Source organism: Musa acuminata, chromosome BXJ1-11 (genome assembly GCF_036884655.1).
Source record: "Musa acuminata AAA Group cultivar baxijiao chromosome BXJ1-11, Cavendish_Baxijiao_AAA, whole genome shotgun sequence".
NCBI classification, from domain to species: domain Eukaryota; kingdom Viridiplantae; phylum Streptophyta; class Magnoliopsida; order Zingiberales; family Musaceae; genus Musa; species Musa acuminata.
The window spans coordinates 5,370,676-5,390,267 of NC_088337.1; the positions used below are offsets into that span (position 1 = coordinate 5,370,676).

Here is a 19,592-nt window from a genome sequence, read left to right on the forward strand (position 1 = left end):
AGAGTGGAAGATCTCTTGTATTGCAAAGATTTGTATGGACCTTTGCAAGGGGATAGTGCTAAACCTACAACTATGATAGATGATGAGTGGAAGAGGTTAGATCGAAAAACAATTGGGTTTATTAGACAGTGGCTTGATGATAGTGTCTTTCATCATGTTTCTACTGAAATTTCTGCATATTCTCTTTGGAAAAAATAAGAAAGATTCAGTATGAGCAATGCAAAACCAATTGGTTCTCCTCTTGCAGGTCACTTCAAGTTGTGCTCAGAATAGAGTCCGTCAAGTGATGAGGAGAAGGAGAAAATGCAACAGGTTCCTTATGCTTCAGCAGTTGGAAGTTTAATGTATGCAATGGTATATACGAGGCTAGACATCGCATATGCAGTAGGTGTTACTAGCAGATTTCTTGCAAATCCAGGCAAAGAGCACTGGGCAGCAGTGAAGTGGATTTTTAGATATCTCAGAGGGAGCTCTAAGGTTTGTTTAAGCTTTGGAGGTGGACCACCTATGTTGACAGGTTACACAGATACAGACATGGCAAGAGATATAGATACGAGGAAGTCCATTTCAGGTTATGTACTTACTTTTGCAGGAGGAGCTGTGTCATGGCAATCCAGGTTACAAAGGTGTATTGCTCTCTCCACCACAGAAGAAGAATATATTGCTACTACAGAGGTATGCAAAGAAATGTTATGCATGAAAGAATTCTTACAAGAATTGGGGCTGAAATAGAAAAATTATGTGGTATATTGTGACAGCCAGAGTGCCATCCATTTGTGTAAGAACCCAATGTTTCATTCCAAGTCAAAACATATAGATGTCAGATACCACTGGATTCGAAATGTATTTGAAGAGAAGCAGTTGCAGCTTCAGAAAATTCATACAGATGACAACGGAGCAGACATGTTGACGAAGACCTTACCAAAAGAAAGACAGGAGATATGTCGACAGTTGGTCGGCATGGCTTCACATTGAGGAGTCATGGGACAGCCTCCCTTATGGGCTGAAGGGGGGGGTTAACGTTGACGTCCTCATAGCCACGGGATTCCAAAGAGAAGAAGGAGAACAAGGCAGAAAAGGAAGAGAAAGAAACGGAAGAAGACAAGGACAACGCAGAGAGACTGTTCTCAATCATCTAGCAGTGTTCTCATCTCAGGTTAGATCAAATCTATAGTAGATTCTTGCTGTGATTACTTGGGGAGGTTTTAGATATTATGGGTAGTGACGTGATCCTTGTATCCCAGTTATTCTCTTGTGGTTGTTGCTAGAGTTTTGGGTAAGATATTGAGATTTGTATATTCATTATTCCCATAGTGGATTATCTCTAGTTTGCCCCGTGGTTTTTACCCTTCACATTGGAGGGGTTTTCCACGTATATCTTGGTGTTCTGTTTGATTGTGTTTCCATTTTATTCCGCTGCGTATTATGGTCTTCTAGTATTTGTTCATATACAAAGGTTATTCCTCTTTATATCCCCATCATCAGGGTATACCCAATAAAAAGCCTTTCTAATGCTTAACTTAGTGTGGATTCAAATAACTTCATAGTTAAAGATGATTAGCAAAAGTAAGAGCCTCTTAATGAACGAACATTATGTGAAAATTATGACAAATGTTAAGAGTAGAGTTGTTCCCGAATTGAACCTAAACCAAATCTGAACCAAATCGATTCATCAATGATTTGGTTTTGAATGCTATAAACAGTTTTGATTCGAACTGAATCGAATTAATTTTAATTTAAAAGATATCGATCTAATTGAGTTTATTGTCCGAATTGAATCAAGATTTCGGTTCGGCTTAATTGAATCGAAACGAAATACTTATATATATTATAAGTTATTTAAAATTAAAGATTAATTAAACGGTTAGCCAAACATGATGAATCGGTTTGGAATTAGTTCGAGTCGGTAGCTCGGAAAAAATTAATGATTTGGTTTAGTTAGACCCTTGACGTTTTAGTTCAAACCGATTTGAACACCCTTAATCGAGAGCAAATACATGCATCATTCGACTATCAGTGATTCATACATTGAATCTGTGAACGTCGAGTGACAAATCCATGGTACCAAACTAAATCATCAGTCTGTTGGCGCCACACGACAAATCATTCCTATAGAACTCAAGTGAATATAATGTTGGCCAAACGAGAGTTCCATACATGCCATGCCCACATACATACTAATTTTATATCAATAAAATATTTTGAAATAATGTATTCTTTTTATTATATAAATAAAATGCATGTATGCATAGAATGGTTTTAGTGACACTCTACAGAACACGTAGTCCCAGTGAATCAGTAGGATCCACGTTTGGTCCGATTTGGTAACTACGATGCAGGTGAGTTGAACCAGAGTCATTTTAGGGGGGCCCCAATCTCCTCAAGATTTGGTGATACCGCTCCTATCAATTTTGTAATGCAACGTTCGATTTAAGCCGCAGCAGAACCCAACTAAAACAACCAACGACGACGGTTTAATTCCCTCACTATATAAATTCATATACCATACACACTAAATTAAGCCACCAGATGGCATGATGTCGTTGTCGGTGTTCGATTTTGTGAGGGTTTTGGACAAAGCAAAACGAGTGTGGAGGGTTTTGGACAACGGAAGTCGAGGCATGGATGCGATCGCCGAGAGGAGGAGAGAGTAGGGCGGGGGATTGTACGAGTAAGGAAAGGAGGCGACCAGATAAGCAATTCGGGCATCTGATATACCTACCTTCTCGCATTTTTCCTCTTCGAATGGCGACGCGCAATCCTTTCCCGGACGGGAAAACCGTGTTTTTGACGATCTATGCTGCGGTTGTTGCCAGCGTCGTATTTTCTGCTCTTGTCATTCTCTCCTCCTTCTACACCTCACCCGCTGCCGGCGTCGGCGACGGAGTAACGTCGCTCTTCTCGTTGTCTTCTCCTCCCTCAACATCTCCTCCTCCTCCATCGCCGATAGGTAACCGGTCAAATACTTCTTCTTTTTCTTCTTCCATTAGCGCGTTCTTTTTGTTTCGATGCTGTCTTTATGTGTGTATCTTTGTTACGCAATATTAGGATAGTCTTAATTCTGCTCATAGCTTTTCTTCTTTTTATGGTTCATTGCTCCTCGATTCCTAAGTGCGCAGATCTGTTTTGTCCCTCTTCGTATCATGCTTTGAGCACCAATTTGTTCGTCTCTCGGTCTAAGTTTTATGATATGACGGCTTCGGAATGTTACTAAAGAGTCTCTTCAACATGCTGAATTGGCAAAGAAGAAAATAAATATATGGTCTAGTAAATGCATCAAAAATCACAAAAACTTTGCCTTCTCTACTGGCTACAAGTCGAGTTCCAACTGAAGATGAAAGTCTGTAGGGCACGTAATATGTTAGGAAACGGTCGTTTAGTTGCTTCTACCTTTTCTGTAACAAATACTGTTGAAATACAAGCATAGATTTCTGCGAACTTGATTGACTGCGTGCTCAATAAGAAATCACTTCCCCTGAAATGTCCCTGTTGTTGCTAAGCATCACTATAAAGAGTGAATGTTCTACAGTTGCCAATTTTTTGCTTATTCAATGGGTCTCAGATGCTCTTATGATCAATAAAGCTTCACTTGGATAAATATATGTTGTTGATTTACAATGAAAAGCACTTGATTAAATTAGTACAAAATTAATAATTTCTGCTACCTCTACCTTGATTGTCACCATTCTATTGAAGCTGTTTTGTTGTCAAAAGAAAGGCTGAAGAGGAGCTATGCTGTAATTAGATGTTAGGCTCTTATTAGATTTGTTGTAACATACTAATTTTGAATTCTTATGCCTTTTCAGTAGCAATCTGAGTAAACCTAAGAAAGTTTTTTTTTTTTTTGACAGTAACTAGAACACCTAAGCTGCAAAGAGAGCCTTTAGACATGTTCACAAGAGCGATATGGGATGTGCCTATTGATAGGAGAATGCCTGATCCGAAGTCATTTCAGCTAACCAAGGAGATGGTGAAGCACCGTGCAAAAGATAATATCATCATTGTGACATTTGGGAACCATGCATTCCTGGACTTTATATTGAATTGGGTCAAACACCTAACGGATCTTAATATTTTTAACATTCTTGTCGGTAAGTTAGGCACCTCTTAAGCAACGTTAGATTCATATGTACAAAAAGTTCACATAACACTTATCTGAGTTCTCTTTTTGGATATAGGTGCTATGGATACCAGATTATTGGAGGCTTTGTATTGGAAAGGCATTCCTGTTTTTGACATGGGCAGCAAAATGGTAACAGTAGATGTTGGCTGGGGATCGACCAAATTTCACAAAATGGGAAGGGAAAAAGTATTGTTGATAAATGCTCTCCTACCGTTTGGTTATGAGTTGTTAATGTGTGATACAGATATGGTTTGGTTAAAGGTATACACCAGTTTCAATTCTGTTATTTTTGATCTGATAGTCCATAGGTGTAGAATGTCACAACATTATAACCTTTCTAGGATCTCATCAATAGTTCATGTTTTGCTTATTCTGGATATGCTAAAATTTAGATCTTGATGTCTGTCTTTGTTAGCTGAACTTATAGATGTTCTCTTGTATGTTTTTGTATGTAGCACCTAGTGCACCTGATAACAGTTTGATCATTATAACCTTGTGTAACCTGATATAAGCAAATGTTCCTGCACATGTGAAGTTTTATACCTTGGAGGCTGTATACATGTTCTGGGGATCAGACCATATATAAGGCCTGCATGTTTAATCTATGCTTATCTTTTCTATATTACAGACCATTTTTTTTTTATGGATTGTTACTGGAGAAATGATTTAAATATGCTTGCCATTTCCAAATTTATGGTACCTAATTTTGGAAACTCGAAATTTTCACCATGCTACAAGAACTTAGCGTCACCCAGGCCAATTGTGACTATTTTATGATATCAACATAATTAAAATTGACAAAGAAATAACTTGAAATGTGATATGGAATATGTTTGATAGAAACTTCAAATTGCCATGTTTATGTAGAATTCCTTTTAAGATAACCAAGAGGGTTTAGACCAATCTTGATATAGCAAAAACTTTAGGATATCGTGCCTTGTAATCTTCAACTGAGTGAAAAGAAGTGACGGAGTGAGGATATGGATGAACATATGAATGTAGAAAATACTATGGAATGTGCACCTTGTCTACGTCACAAAAGCTTCTTGTAGCTTGGTAGGTCTCCTCGGAATGCACACTTTAATAAGTGTTCTTAATAATGTAAATTGTAGTTTTGGATTAAAAATAATTAGTGCAATGCACTGGTTCTAGTTTGGAATGTTGGATTCCTCTTGACGATGCAAGATGATTTCAAATGGAATTACATGTCAGTATCAGGCAAAACTGGCTTTCCAAAGCCCAAGCTATATCTTTTGCTCAATTCTTGCTCTTGTATGTAATGCAGTTAGAATAAGAATGAAATTCTCTCAATTTTTATCAAGCTTTGCCAGAGTTAAATATTTCCTGGGACTTACCAGGATATAAGCAAATTTCTTTAGTTGATTTGCTTGGCCCAAGCAGTTCTTGAATTATATCTATTAAATTGGATAGTTCACTCAAAGCATTCTTTACTGTTTATTCTCGTCTCATATTATAAATGATTTAGTTTGTGTTTTTGCTTGGAACAGAATCCACTTCCATATTTTGCTCGTTTTCCTGAGGCAGATTTGTTGACATCAACCGATCATCTTAGACCAACAAGAACTGATGACAGTTTGGAAGACTGGCATAAGGGTATTTTCTACTAATGTCAATGAATCTTGGTAATAAGTAATAACCACACTAGCTGGTACAGATATATTGAACATTCTTGAATTTTTTTTAATATGCCAAGTTGTACTGATATAATAAGATTGTGGTATAGGTACCGTTACTTGTATTAGTATCTAAAATGTTGGACCTTATCACGTACAAAATTTTTTACCCAGAATCTTATTTCCTGTAGAAAATATAACCTCAAAAAATTACTCAGTAGGTCCTATATAGTTGAGTGAATCTTAGTATTATCAAATATATCATCTGAGTTACTTTTTTAGTTGTTAGTGATAAAGTTTATTCAAAGATATCAAACAATGTTGCTGATGTTAGGTTCTATGAAGGAGCCTATAAACTAGACTGTAGAAAACTTAGTGTTTAAGTTTGCATATGTCCACATGGCTGACACATGTTGTAGTGAAATGGCACTTGTTTTGGTGCCATGCAAAGTGCAAGCCAAAACATAGTAAGGCTAATACAGAGCATCTGCACTTTCGTTTCTTTCCTTAACCCTTTCTTAAGGTTCTTTAAAGTTTTCTTTCATCAAAATTTGACCTTGATAGTTCGAGGATCATTAACTAATATTTTTCCCTTCTATTGTTTGTAGTAACTACTGCCTACAATATTGGAATGTTTCATTGGCGTCCCACTGACTCTGCGAAAAGGCTAGCTAAGGAGTGGAAAGATTTACTTTTGGGTGATGATGAGAAATGGGACCAGGCTGGCTTTAATGATATTGTCCACCAAGTTTTAGGACCATCACTTAAAGGAGAAAGTGGACTTTTTTATGCTTATGATGGGACTCTTAAGGTCGGTCTTTTGCCAGCGAGCATATTTTGCAGTGGGCACACATACTTTGTCCAGGTAGTTTTTTTTGATTGTCTTTGTAGTTGTTAATTCATTTGCTCATCCAATTATGGTTATTGTAAAGTTTATGGTATGTTATTCTATGTTTTTAACTATATAATATAAATCCTAAGCAACAATTCTTTTTTTTCTAATTGTCCTTGGAGCTGTTATCCTGATAAATGGAGAAAAAGTTTTTAGTATCAATTCACAAAAATAAGTGAGACATAAAATTGTTCAAATTATAGAGGAGTTAAAATCAAGACTCATATTATGAAACTTTAAAAAAGATTTATTGAAAGTAGGATAAGGTTGGAAACAAATATCTCTAAAATCAATTTTGTTTTATACTTGGAAGATCAATCATAGAAGTTATTTATTTATTAAGATAATTAACAAAAAAGTATAGAGAGAAAAAAAAATGATTTGCATATGAATTTTATTGACTCAAAGAAAACCTATGATAGGGTTCCTAACGATTTATTATGGTGGGTTTCAGAAAAGAACGGTGTATCCACTAATTATATTGATGTTATTAAAGATATATATGATACTATAGTTACTAGTGTCAAAACTATAGGGGGAGTGTCTAGGGAGTTTCCTATTAGCATAGGATTACTTCAAGGATCTGCATCAAGTCCCTATTTTTTCATATTGATAATGGAAGAACTAATTAATCACCTACAAGATAGACCTCCTTGATGTATATTATTTGCTGATGATATTGTCTTAATTGATGAGATCCTATTTGAAATTAATTATAAACTTGATCTATGAAGGCAAACTTTAGAAAGTAAAGGTTTTAGATTATATAGGACTAAAACTGAATATATAAAATATAATTTTAGTGCTTCTAGAAATAGATAAGAGAATATAGTTAAATTAGATGGACTTGAATTCCCTTTAAGCAAAAGCTTTAAGGATCAATTATTCAATAAGATGGAGAGATTGATAAAGATATTATTCATAAAGTAAAAACAGGATGATTAAAATGGTGAGGGGTGTCAGGAGTCTTGTGTGATCACCAGATACCTTTAAGATTAAAAGAAAATTTTTATAAGATAGTTGTGAGACCAACAATGCTTTATAGATATAAGTATTAGGCAGTCAAGAATGTTGAGATAAATGTATGGAGTTACTAGAAAATATAGAAAAAAATATTTTTATTCGTGAATAACTATGCATAAAAAATGTTTGTCAGAGGATAAGATGAGAGAAAGTCGTTTAAAATGATGTGAGCATTTACTTAAGAGACATTTGGATATGGTTGTCAAAAGAGATGAAATAATTAATGTTAGTGGTGCAAGAATTTTTACATATCTCAATGACAACAAAAGATTCATGTAGCTGATCCCAAATAGTTGGGACTTACAGCTTTGATGTTGTTATTGTTCTTGGAACTGTTAGTTCATTGTTGCTTATCTAACTATGGTTATTGTATAATTTGTTGTATGGTATTCTCTCCTTTAAACCAAATAAATGTGAATGACCATGCAACAATTCTTTTAAATGAACTGGCAGGCAATGCCCCAACAACTCAAACTGGAACCATACGCTGTGCATACTACCTTCCAGTATTCAGGTTCTGATGGAAAGCGCCATAGATTACGTGAGGCTATGCTTTTCTATGACCAACCTGCATATTACGATACACCAGGTATTCTTTCTTCTCATCTCATGTGGTAAAATTCAACTTTTTCATACTAAGCTAAATGTCTTTGCTGGTTGACAACTTTTTTTTTGTACTTGACTTTTACTGCACAATTCAAAAGTGAGTTGTAATATTGATAGGTAATAAGTGAAAAATATTTCCCCAAATACTGAAAACCAGTACTAGTGCTATGTGATTTTTGAGATGCTAGGCTGTGTTGAGTGCTTTAATTTTTGAGAATTTATCTATTGAAAAGCTTACATAAGCTATAGATTCATGTGGAGTATGCAAGGAATACAATACCGTGTATCGGACCCCGACAGTCCAAGTCTCGATCTGAATTGGTTTGGTTTGTACCAGCATACAGGGCCTAGACTAGTATGACTCTTGTTGTATCAGTGTATCAATACATGTTATGTTGGCGTGTACCATGATACTAGAAAAGTACTAAAAAATCTGAGAAAAATAAAAGAAATCTTAATTTAGGGTTCTTTCTCACATATAAATGAGCCTAGTATAATCAATATTGATAACAATGAAGTGATCTTAATATAGAATACAATAAAAATACCAAATAGAAACATATATCGAATAAAAATTGAAAGTAGTATGTATTCTAGGTGACAAAGAAATTCTAACTAACATGTAAACACAATAATTAGATGTAAAATGCCAAAAATATGTACCTGTACCTACCACAAATATGCGAAAAAATTATGATATTCATGTATTTGGATGGTGTTCATTTTGGAAAGTTCAGTAATACCCAATCTTTGGTATGACTGTATTTAGTTGAGGTCTGGAGCAAGAACTAGAGCATTGCAACCAACAAAATATTGGTAGAAAATTCAGCACACCCTACACATTCCAGAGTCTAGTGTCTATCTCATCAGGCTTGCTTGCTCGGTTACTGGACTCTTATGTTTAATTATTCCAAAAACTATGTTATGTTGTCATGCTTTGTTATCCTTCTGACTCGGTTTGTGTCTTTGCAGGAGGTTTCTTATCATTCAAACCTGGTATTCCTAAGAGTTTGTTGCTGGATGGGCCACATACCGTACAATCACACTTCTCATTGGTTAATTACCAGGTAAGATAATATTATAAAATGTTTGCATTTCTTATTGAGATTTGGAGAGATGTCCAAGGAATGAACTGGTCAAGTGACATTCTTATTTGCATGTTTCAGTTGAGGCAGATAAGAACTGCACTTGCTGTTGCTTCTCTGTTGAACCGAACACTGGTGAGTGAGGTTTCACCAATTAAAAAATTAAACTTGACCTGCTGAGATTTTGTAAAAGATATCTTATATGCATAGTTTAAACTTTAAAGGGATCTTTTTCCTTGATATTCTGGTATGGTGATTTTTGAAATAAATAGCTTCAGAAGATAGGATCTTTCGAAGATCCCTTCTCTTTTCACAAATTGTGCACTTTTGAAAACAATGTATGTACATGTCGGCAAAACTTTTTGTCCATGCAGATACTGATAAACATTTCATTAAATTGTGCAATTAATTTATCATCTAATTAAATTCCAAATGGCCATTGAGCTGAGAACCATTTACTTCTCAAAATCCTTATTTTTAAGGAGCTTATTATTCATTAGTTGTTGCTTGAGAATTGTAATGTTAATGGGTGTTGCTTTAACTAAAATTCATGGAGTATCAGATAATTGATTTTTGTGTCTAATTTTTGAGATTCTGATTCCATCATAGAATAATGATGGAAGGTCAACTTTGTTCTCATCACACAATGAGCGTAGTCTTCTGCAGTATGCAATTTGAGGCTTGTTATACATTAGCAACATAAAACACAGAATTGACACATTAACAGTTGACAGGACATTGTTGTGAAATTATTATTCAACGAGCTTGCCTGCTGTGGTTGCAATAATTCTGACTCATATTCCTTGTCTATGTTTAGGTAATGCCTCGATTATGGTGCAGGTTTGACAGATTGTGGTATTTGCATCATGGAATTTTGATAGGGACACTGACCAAGCAACCTTTTGTATGCCCTATGGACCACTTGTTCGAGGTAATTAGATTTGTTTGATTAGTGTGCACTCTCTTGCTAGTTTCCTAAAAATTATCCATGAATGGGCATTTTCCTTCATTATCTTTTCTTGCCATTTACTTGCTAACTTGGATCATAAAATTATGGGTTTTATTTGCTCTTTTCCATTGAGTTTAAAATTCCAAAGGATCAGCAAAATGGTAGGTCATTTGGGACGAACCTTATCTTTGTATGAAAGCTCGCCCTCAAATAGCGCATATGCCCGGACTTTAACTATGAGGACAAAGTTTTAGCATGAGTTGTGTTCTTACAAATAGATCAAAGTTAATTTTCTTGCATCTTCAATTTTAAGATGATTGTTTAGGTGGTCTGAATTATTTTATCTTGTTGCTCTTGGCTTCCTTGAATTATTTGTACCTGCACATTCTCCATTAGACTGCATTGATTTGGTTATTAAAATTCTCGGAACAATGAGGGATCTTCCTGCTCATTCATGATGTATGGAATCAGATTTTCCCTGCTGATGAATCACTATGATTTGGGGGAATGGACTAATTTCCATTTAGCTAGTTTTCGAAGTTTATGGCTATATACTTTTAGCCTTTAATCCTGTAAACTTAATTTCCATAGTGTTCCATTTTGCCACTTGCCATGCACAGTTTTATCTAGGAATTCCAATGATCTTGAACAAGGTTTTCAATTTTGGGTATTGGGTCCATGCTAGTCTATGGACAGATTGGTACAAGTCTGGTCTGTTCCAATGTACTGCCATTTGGAATGTCATTCTATGGGGGGAGGTGGGGAAGGAGGGGGAGGAGGAAGGAAGTGGTAGGGAGCATGGTTCGTCATACCGTGACGTACTGCCCGATATGGGTGGTACATGCCAGTCTGATATAGGACCGGTATAGGTGGTACATACCGGTCTATTTGCATGTTCCACCGTACCGTGTATCGATACATTGGTATATATTATCGATTGCCGATCGATATATCGGTACAAATCGAGAAGTCGAACCATACTAGAGAGAATAAGAAGGAAGAGGATGTCACAGGAAGAGGAAGTCCATTGAAGAGGAGGAGACATCAAGGATGAGATGGGTGATAGGGCAGTTGCGAAAGACAGCAGAGAGACACTCGCGAGTTGTGAGCCATTACGCATCGGGCAATGGTGTTTAAATGAAAATAAGCCACTTAAATAAGAAAATAAACAGAGGACACCACCCTATTTTGGGTGTTCAGCATCCCTGTTCAAGCACAGACTAGTCAATACTGTCCGAAATTTATGGTAAAAGATTAAGTACAAATGTTTTGGTAAATAACATTCAGTTTGGACCGAGCCATAGGAAATTAAATTCCCTGATGCAAGTACAAATGGGAACAAAAGATGGTGTAAGAGGAATGAGGAATTTGAACTCTCAACAGATGAAGTAGTATGGGCAGATGAAAAGATGTGGTGGGATGGAAGATATGCAATATCCAAGTGCTCTAACAGCCAAGGAACTAAAAGTTGGATACCTGCCTTGTGTCATTATCCACTTGGTACAGTAGTATGAGCTGAAGTGTTGGTACACCAGAATAAGGTACTACATATTTTGTAAAATTAAGCAGTTGGCCTGATATGGTACACTTTGTAAGGATATGGTGATATTTGGATCCATGCAGAAAATTGATTGACCAATCACTGAGATAGTTTAAACAATTCCTTATTCTAAAAAATTAGAGATCTTTTTTTAATAAATGACTGGGTGTTCATCTGATCTGGCAATTGATTGAATAAACTTTAGTCTGGTCATATAGAGAACAAGAATTGTCCTATCTTGACTATTTGGTGAATCACTCAAGCAAATTAAAATTTTCTACTCGAATTTTTTGAAATTAAGTCTATCAGACTATCAAACATGGTTCTTTCCTTGGTTGTCATATTTCTTACTTTTGAGAGTTGAAACAATATGTATTCATGATACCAAATATGACCTTGGCAACATTAGATGAGAAGATCAAGTATGTTTGACAATCATCAACAAGTACGATAGATGAGCTTTAGTCTCCTTAATTCATGTTTTCTGTAAGTGGACATTGAAATGAGTGCTCGCAGAGTAGGAGGATGGTGTTGAGAGAGAAAAGACAAATAATAATTAATTAAGGTCAGAATATGATAGTGGTAATATTGTTTAATGTGGCTTGTATCAGTTTAAAAATAACTTAGATTAGAGAGGGGCAAGTTGGAATAAGGGTGAGTCTGAGTATGGAAATAAGATTGCTCCGGTGACATGGAAGACCAGGTTCAAGTTATAAGAAAATACCTCTTTAGATCTAGGGATTAGGTTGCATACATTAACTCTTTTCAAACCCTGCATTAGCAGAAGCCTTGTGCACCCGTTTTTTTGGAATACTAGAAAGCAAGTAGAGGGGCAAGAGTAGCCTTGATCGGAAGTAAGGGCATATTGTTCTTCAATTAAAATTTGAACATACACATTATTTCAAGACCATCTTCTTTTACATTTGCATTTGTTCTATACTGTGGGCCTGCCAAGAGTTGAATCATGATGAGCTTTCCTGTTACAGAAGGGATAGAGGTAGTTGGTCTACAAAATGCCATACTCCATAATTCCAGTAATTAGAAATTATTTTCTTGATGTTATTCCCAAGCAGAACTGATCCTTAGCATTGAAATTGAAATATTAATATGCATTTACTTTGCTACAATTAAATTCTAAGAAAACCTATGTTGACTAAATCTCCTTCAATTGCTCTAATATTGCAGGTAGGTTTCTTAGTCCATGTGGAAATTGGAAATTATCTTATAAAATTTCATTTTCCATGACTTTGCAGTTTGTCATATCATTTTTTACTCACCGGTTCAAATTAAGTTGATTGCACATGCTCAACTTATTGATCGTGTACTAAATTTTCCCAAAACATTTCATCTATTCTCCTTCAACCAATAATTCTTATACCAATTTCTGTTCGTTCTTTGATCATAGAGTGTGGTCTTATCTTCTTTAGATTCGATAAAATAGGTATTCTCTAATCTCTAAGCTTTATCCATTTTTACATTGCTTTTGCACTTGGATAATTTCTTCTTTGCATTTGGTAACAAAGAATATACCGCTCGATATATTAGTACCGTAGTGGTCTGATCAAATGTTGAAACTTGTATTGGACCAGCATTTAAAATCTTGATACCGTCCATAGCAACAAAGAGGAGATCCATTGGCAATCCCATCTATAATAGTTGGGAATAAAGTTTCTTTACTCTTTGTTGTCATTATTAATTAGTTATTTTAAAAGGACAGTCTTTTGCAGTCTGAATGGAAGTATATGCTTGATTATATTTACAGCATCTCACTGCTTGTTTTTTTCTACTTGCACTACATGTAAACTGTTTTTGCATGTTATAATTGTTATGCCTGCTGCCACATTTTTTATCATCTAATTAGAGTTGATTCACCCTTGCAGATTCCTACCATGCTCCGTGGTCTTTCTGAAGAAGTATTTGGCCCACAAATTCATTTCAGGGAATACTCATTCCTGCAGAATCCATCAGTGCCCAAACATGTAAAGCTATTGTTGTATCAGTTTGCAATACTTAGCTGCTCATACATATCTTTCAATTCAAATAATTTTTTTTATTATGGATTCAGGTGAAGGAATCATTACTTAATGTTCAACTTTGTGATGCACATTCTGAAGAATACAATATATCCAATGAAACAAGTAGCCATGGTTTCATCCAATTTCCTAGAAATAGCACTGAACAGATGGTACGTTCGTCTAATGATTAAATTTTGATTCTGTAAGGGTTTAAGATCATAATAATGGTGGTAGGATGAGATTGTCTGTTCATATGGGGAGAGCACATTTTCTAATGGTATCAACTAAGCAAAGTTCAGTGACAAAGCAGACCACTCAGTATTCTAGTCTTCGAACTTTAAACCTTAGACTTTCCATTGTTCATTTTCTCTGTGTTCTTTGAAGGCTTCTTCATACAATGCAAGAAAACAGAGCAAAGATCCGGCTTCTCCTTACAAGCTCTAGAAACATATATTTGTGTTTTAACGGACTTTGTTACTTTTTAGTATTATAGTTTGTTAATCAGAGAGTCATGACACATGAATCTGATTATTTTATATTTTTTTCCATGAAACAGGTAGATACTTGAAGCTTTTATTGATGTACTCTAAAAGAGTTCAGAAGCTTTACTAAATAGTTTGCCAATTTATCTTACAGTACATGCAAGTATTCTCCCAGTACAAAGATATCAAAGTCTTGCACTTTTCATCCATGACGAATGCCTTCCAAGGGTTCAGTGATGAGGTAAGCATTATCGTACCTTTTTTAATTAGTGGCTAAAAATTGTTTCTCTATATCACTATTTTGTTCTTGATGATATCGTGATGAGTTGATTTAGGCAAGAGAAGCAAAATTTAGAAGTCGTGTGAAGAGATACGTCGGAAATTGGTGCTGCATGAAGAATCATAACCCTGGCCACATATACTATGACATGTACTGGGATGAAAAACCAGGATGGAAACCTAAACCGCCTCGAACTAGACATGATGATCATCCACCTTGGTAAACAGATTGAAATATTATTTTTGCTTCTCATGAAAGATCATCATCATGTCTATGACTTTAGAAAAACCTCTTGAAAATGTTACCATCGTATAAATGAAAAATTTCTGATATATTTTCTTTCTCAAAAGTTTCTCCTTTGTACTGAATAAAATTTCATAGGTTCAGTTCCCTAGGGGAACAATTTTGAGTGTGCATCATTGTGTTTTTATTTATTTGTTCTCTCTCAAAGAAGTTGACAACTCGGTGTGGTACTTTTGGAACGATGTCTATATTTTAGACAGGAGGTTTTCAACATCCTATGTTTTCTCTCTCTCTCTCTCTCTCTTCCTCACTCATTCTCTAGAGCCGATTTTTAATCATGTTAGATGGATTCATGTAAATGATATTGTGTCTAAGAAGAGAGATCTCTTTAGATCTTCATCAATCTTATCTAACACATTTTTGAGTCATTATTATTATTATTATTTATTTTTTAATATCTCATTTTTTTGTTAAAAAAATCAATGTGTTGATTGTCGTTTTATTTCTTAATAGAAGTTTAATTCTTTTAAGAAAAAAAAGTCCTCCTTTTAGTACGGGAGTAGAAGGCCTCCATAATTTAGCAGATCAATGCTCTAATACTTAGTCCTGATAATGATCCGATTCATCCATCTCCTATCACCGGAAGGGCTTATTATATGTTTTCTCCGAAGTCGGATTCGAGTCATCTCGCAACGTAAGACGCGACTCGATTCGGGACAGTAAAGCAGCGGCTCGAATTCATGTGTCTCGTCTCTCGATGCCTTCCCTTCCTTTGTATCTGAACGATCATATGACGAGTGCTTCCCACTCGCTGTTTGGTCTGCAGTTAAGAGGGGTTCGCTACCGCGCGGCTCTTCCGCCGGACTCCCTCTTTCGGCCGTCGCCTGCCGCTCTCCGTCGCACTTCGTTCCTCCTCACCCCGAATCCGATCCGTCTATTCCGTGCGACGGTTCAGCCCCGGTCTGGGTCTAGGTCGCAGTCTGAGATGGAGGAGGTCGTCAACTACACCTTCGGCCCGTACAAGATCCACCGTACCGAGGTCTTCCACTCCACCGTGCACTCCTTTGCCACGGTCAACCTGCGGCCTCTCCTACCGGGTATGCCTTCCGTTGATTCCCATTCTCTCTCATATTATTTTGGATTGTTGCTTCTTATGAAATATTAGGGTTATGGTCACAATTGTGGGTGTAGATTTCGATAGGTTGTTTAGAGTAATTTTGGATGGATATCTATTGATGCTTCTGCTTCTGCTGAGTTTGGAGAGATATATGATTACCGTTACTATTATCTTCCTTTATTGTATTTGTTTTTTGTATGGTTGACGGTCAATGTGAGGGCTAGCTTAAGCTCTTATGTTGTGTTACTCGCTCTTTTCTTTGTCTCAGCAATGTAGGATTACTTTTAGCCCTATCTCAATCTCTATCTCAAACATGACTTTTTTTGGTTAACAATCTTCCACTTTTATGTGTTGCTATATCAGGTTTGGTCATTTCCCCTTCTATTTTCAATTTTTGATTTTAAATCTTGATCTTTTCTGGATCTTTGATCCTGGTAGGGTCCATCGACCTAGTCGATCTTTACTCTACTCATCTGGATGTTGATAATTTCAAAGGAATTCAAGTTTGAGTGGGACTATCTTAAGCCTACCGTACATGGTGGTTGGACACCAATACAACCTTAAAACTTAAGTATATGACAATATGTGTAGCTGATTCTTCTTTATCACTTGGCACTTTGGGACTTTTCTAAATGCTATCTCAATCTTAATCTGTATTATCTTGTCTTGTAATAATTAAATCCATGATCATTCCTAGGTCCCATGCTTGTCCTGTTCCTTCATAGGTTGCGTTGTTATTTCCTGTACTCAATTTCAATCTATAAAATTGCATCATTGGACTAATTTCTCATGGTCTTTATTACCCTTCCTACACTACACATTCCCCTTTGCCTTTCTCCCTTGTCCTTTTATAGCCATGAGATTCTACTTTTGGACTTACCAAGAATGCTTAGCTTAGGAATGCAAAAGCAAGTGCATTCTTTATAATACCAAAATTGGAACTTGCTTTGTCCGGTATAATGCAAGTTTCTTTCCTCTTAGTATCACCTTTTGTCTTTAACAGTTCCAATATTGTATGTTCTTCATCTTTAAATGCTAAGAGAACTGCCAAAGGATACTTGAGAGTGGGACTTCTATCTTTCCCAAATTTCTTAGGTGACTTCATTTACACAAAAGCAGCTATTGATGATTGGATCCAGGTTATAAAATGATGCATCATAAAGAGGGGCATTCTACTGAGAAAGTCTCTACTGCATGCATGAAAAGCTTATGGTAGACATTGTTACATATATAATCTCCAATAAATAGGGTGGACGTAGATGACATGAATTTGTATCACTGCATGAAGGAATTTTTGGGACAAGAACACTTTGAATTGCTTTCATTTTTGAACCTGTCACACACAAGGGATTTCTCCAATTGATGATTGTTTGAGATAAGGATTTTAATTTCGAATAATACCATTTGTACTGGGCAGTACATATCGATCGACTAGCAAATCGGTACGCGGACCATCTACTATCGGACGGTATCAGCCTGGATGCGGTGAGGGAAGAAGAAGCGTCGAGGGAGAAGAGGAAGAGGAAGAGGAAGAATCGAGAGAACCTCGACGCTTTCTGATACGACGTCGCCCACCCTCAACAATCCTGATCCAGAAGGTAACAGAGAGGTGGTGGCTCGGCTTCTTCATTGCATCCTTCACTGAAGGCTAGAAGCGTCTACGACCTTCGACACCTTCGCCAAACGTCACAGATGAGGAGAATTCTTCTTCTCGTCTGACGTGATTAGGAGAAGAAAAAGAGACGACATCGCCGAGGCAACATATGCCTCCTTATATATATATATATATATATATATATATATATATATACACACACACACACACGTACTGAGCGGTATACCCTAGCATACCGTTTAGTATGTCTATACCGCACCGTACCAAACAAAGCTCGAAATATTGATACGATACGAAATTACGAACTTTGGTTCGAGAGGTTTCATGTAAAAATTAAGTATTAACATACAATCTGATATGACCAAAATTTGAAGTAAATAATAACTTTAGTGCCTTTACTCAGTTGAGCTTAGGAAAGGTTAGTGACTGCCACGTGAATCGTATGTTACACTTACATCCTCGGACCGTTAGTTTATTGTTGAAGGTTGATTATGCTTATACCAAAAATGTTTTGTGAAAAACAAATGCTTTGTGGTACTAGCTTCTCTAACTTGAAGTGCTTTATCACATGTTTATTAATTCTGTCTTTGAATGAAGCATATTGATCTGATCAATTTGATCAGTTAACCATAATTATTGTTTAACGTTAAAGTCTTTTTCCCTGTAAAAGGGTAGGTCTATGTATCACATTCATTGTATAGCAAAGTATTTACCTTCCATTCATGGGCATACAAAGCAAATTGTGAGACTCTATTGTATAACTATCTCTTTTATTAAAGCTTTGCTGCCATCTTCCCTCGTTTCTGTTGATTGCTACATATATCTAATATACCTTTTCTAAAATTTTGCAGGTCATATCCTTTCAACGAAGGCACTAATTCATCTTATTGATATCATTTTACTTGATGATATATGCATGCAATGTTCAGTTCCTCTGTTGTGCATCTATGTTAAAATGCACAGATCTCTTTGGTGGCATCTTTCTCTCTATTCACTTCATTTGTACACTTTTTATTTTGCATGCATAATTTCGCCATAAGTTGAACCTTGACATTATCTACATGTGCTTGTATGTCCAAGGCGGGAAGTAAAATGTTTTATTGATCTCACTGCTGATGTGGTTTGTGACTTATGGCTTACTGCCAAGGAAGTTGGTGGTCGTCTTGAGCGTCATCTTGAAGCATCTTCACTGAGATTTGCTATTCAAGTAAGATTATTAGAATTTATTTTGGTCACTGTTTTATGTTATGTAATTTCACTATATCTAATAAATGAATGATTCAATTATTGCTACCTGCCTTTATTTTTTTGTAGAATAATATCAAGAATATAGTGCTGTGTGGATAATCTCTTCACTGGTTGATTTAATCTGTCTTTGGTTGAAGATCCCAATGATTAACCTGTTTTGAGTAGCTGTGCATAGGTGATCAAGTTCTGGCATGCTTAGCTTGATTACCATGTCAGCAACCCGATTTGACCTTTTTGAATTATATGGTTATGGTTAATTCATCAACCACTACATGATTGTTTCACTACTTCTAGTTGGATTGTCGAATGGTTCAATTCCATTTAAGTTCAGGTTCTTATATAGTTATATTTGAAACTGATGTGCTTGTTGGTAGGGTTGAATGGGTTGATCTGTGGTATCTTAAACTTTTGAACCTGGTCAATCCTATCCCACCAATTTCATTCTGAGCTTGAGAGTCCGGTTCATGGGTCATGTTACTGTTTAGCATCGAGTCAAAAGTTGCTCTTGACCTCAGCACCTGTCTTGTATGAAGAACAAGATTGCAATGGAACCCTCAGCATCTTAGAGAAAAGTACCTTCAATTAGCCTTGCTGAAGACTGACCTGTCTTTGTAAAATGCATGAGGCATTGAAATTTGAGTTGGACAGAGAAAGGAGGGACAGAACACCAGAGGAAATGGACCTAGAGGCCGATGAGTATCGAGCTCTATTCTCATAGATAATGTACCTACCATGTTCAA

At 36.1% G+C, this 19,592-nt stretch overlaps 1 protein-coding gene and 1 long non-coding RNA gene across 2 annotated transcripts; both read left to right on the forward strand.

The window, feature by feature from the left end:
* The first annotated feature begins 2,560 nt into the window (after positions 1-2,560).
* Positions 2,561-14,929, forward strand: LOC135596569 (arabinosyltransferase XEG113-like). The gene is made up of 13 exons (XM_065088620.1): positions 2,561-2,950; positions 3,852-4,091; positions 4,179-4,384; positions 5,632-5,737; positions 6,366-6,622; positions 8,126-8,261; positions 9,251-9,345; positions 9,445-9,498; positions 10,181-10,294; positions 13,733-13,831; positions 13,918-14,037; positions 14,504-14,590; positions 14,685-14,929. Exons 1-13 carry the CDS (start codon positions 2,626-2,628, stop codon positions 14,850-14,852), a joined length of 2,007 nt encoding a protein of 668 aa, XP_064944692.1. The 5' UTR covers positions 2,561-2,625; the 3' UTR covers positions 14,853-14,929.
* A 514-nt stretch (positions 14,930-15,443) lies between these two features.
* LOC135597009 (uncharacterized) lies at positions 15,444-18,897 on the forward strand. Its single transcript, XR_010481086.1, has 2 exons — positions 15,444-15,969; positions 18,456-18,897. It is a non-coding gene; the product is annotated as an uncharacterized LOC135597009 (long non-coding RNA).
* The last annotated feature ends 695 nt before the right edge of the window (positions 18,898-19,592 follow it).

Coding starts and splice junctions, on each gene's coding strand:
- LOC135596569 (XM_065088620.1), top strand. CDS start 2,626: ATGCGATCGCCGAGAGGAGGAGAGAGTAGGGCGGGGGATTGTACGAGT. Junction 4,092..4,178: donor TATTTTTAACATTCTTGTCG/GTAAGTTAGGCA, acceptor TTTTGGATATAG/GTGCTATGGATACCAGATTA. Junction 9,499..10,180: donor CTCTGTTGAACCGAACACTG/GTGAGTGAGGTT, acceptor GTCTATGTTTAG/GTAATGCCTCGATTATGGTG.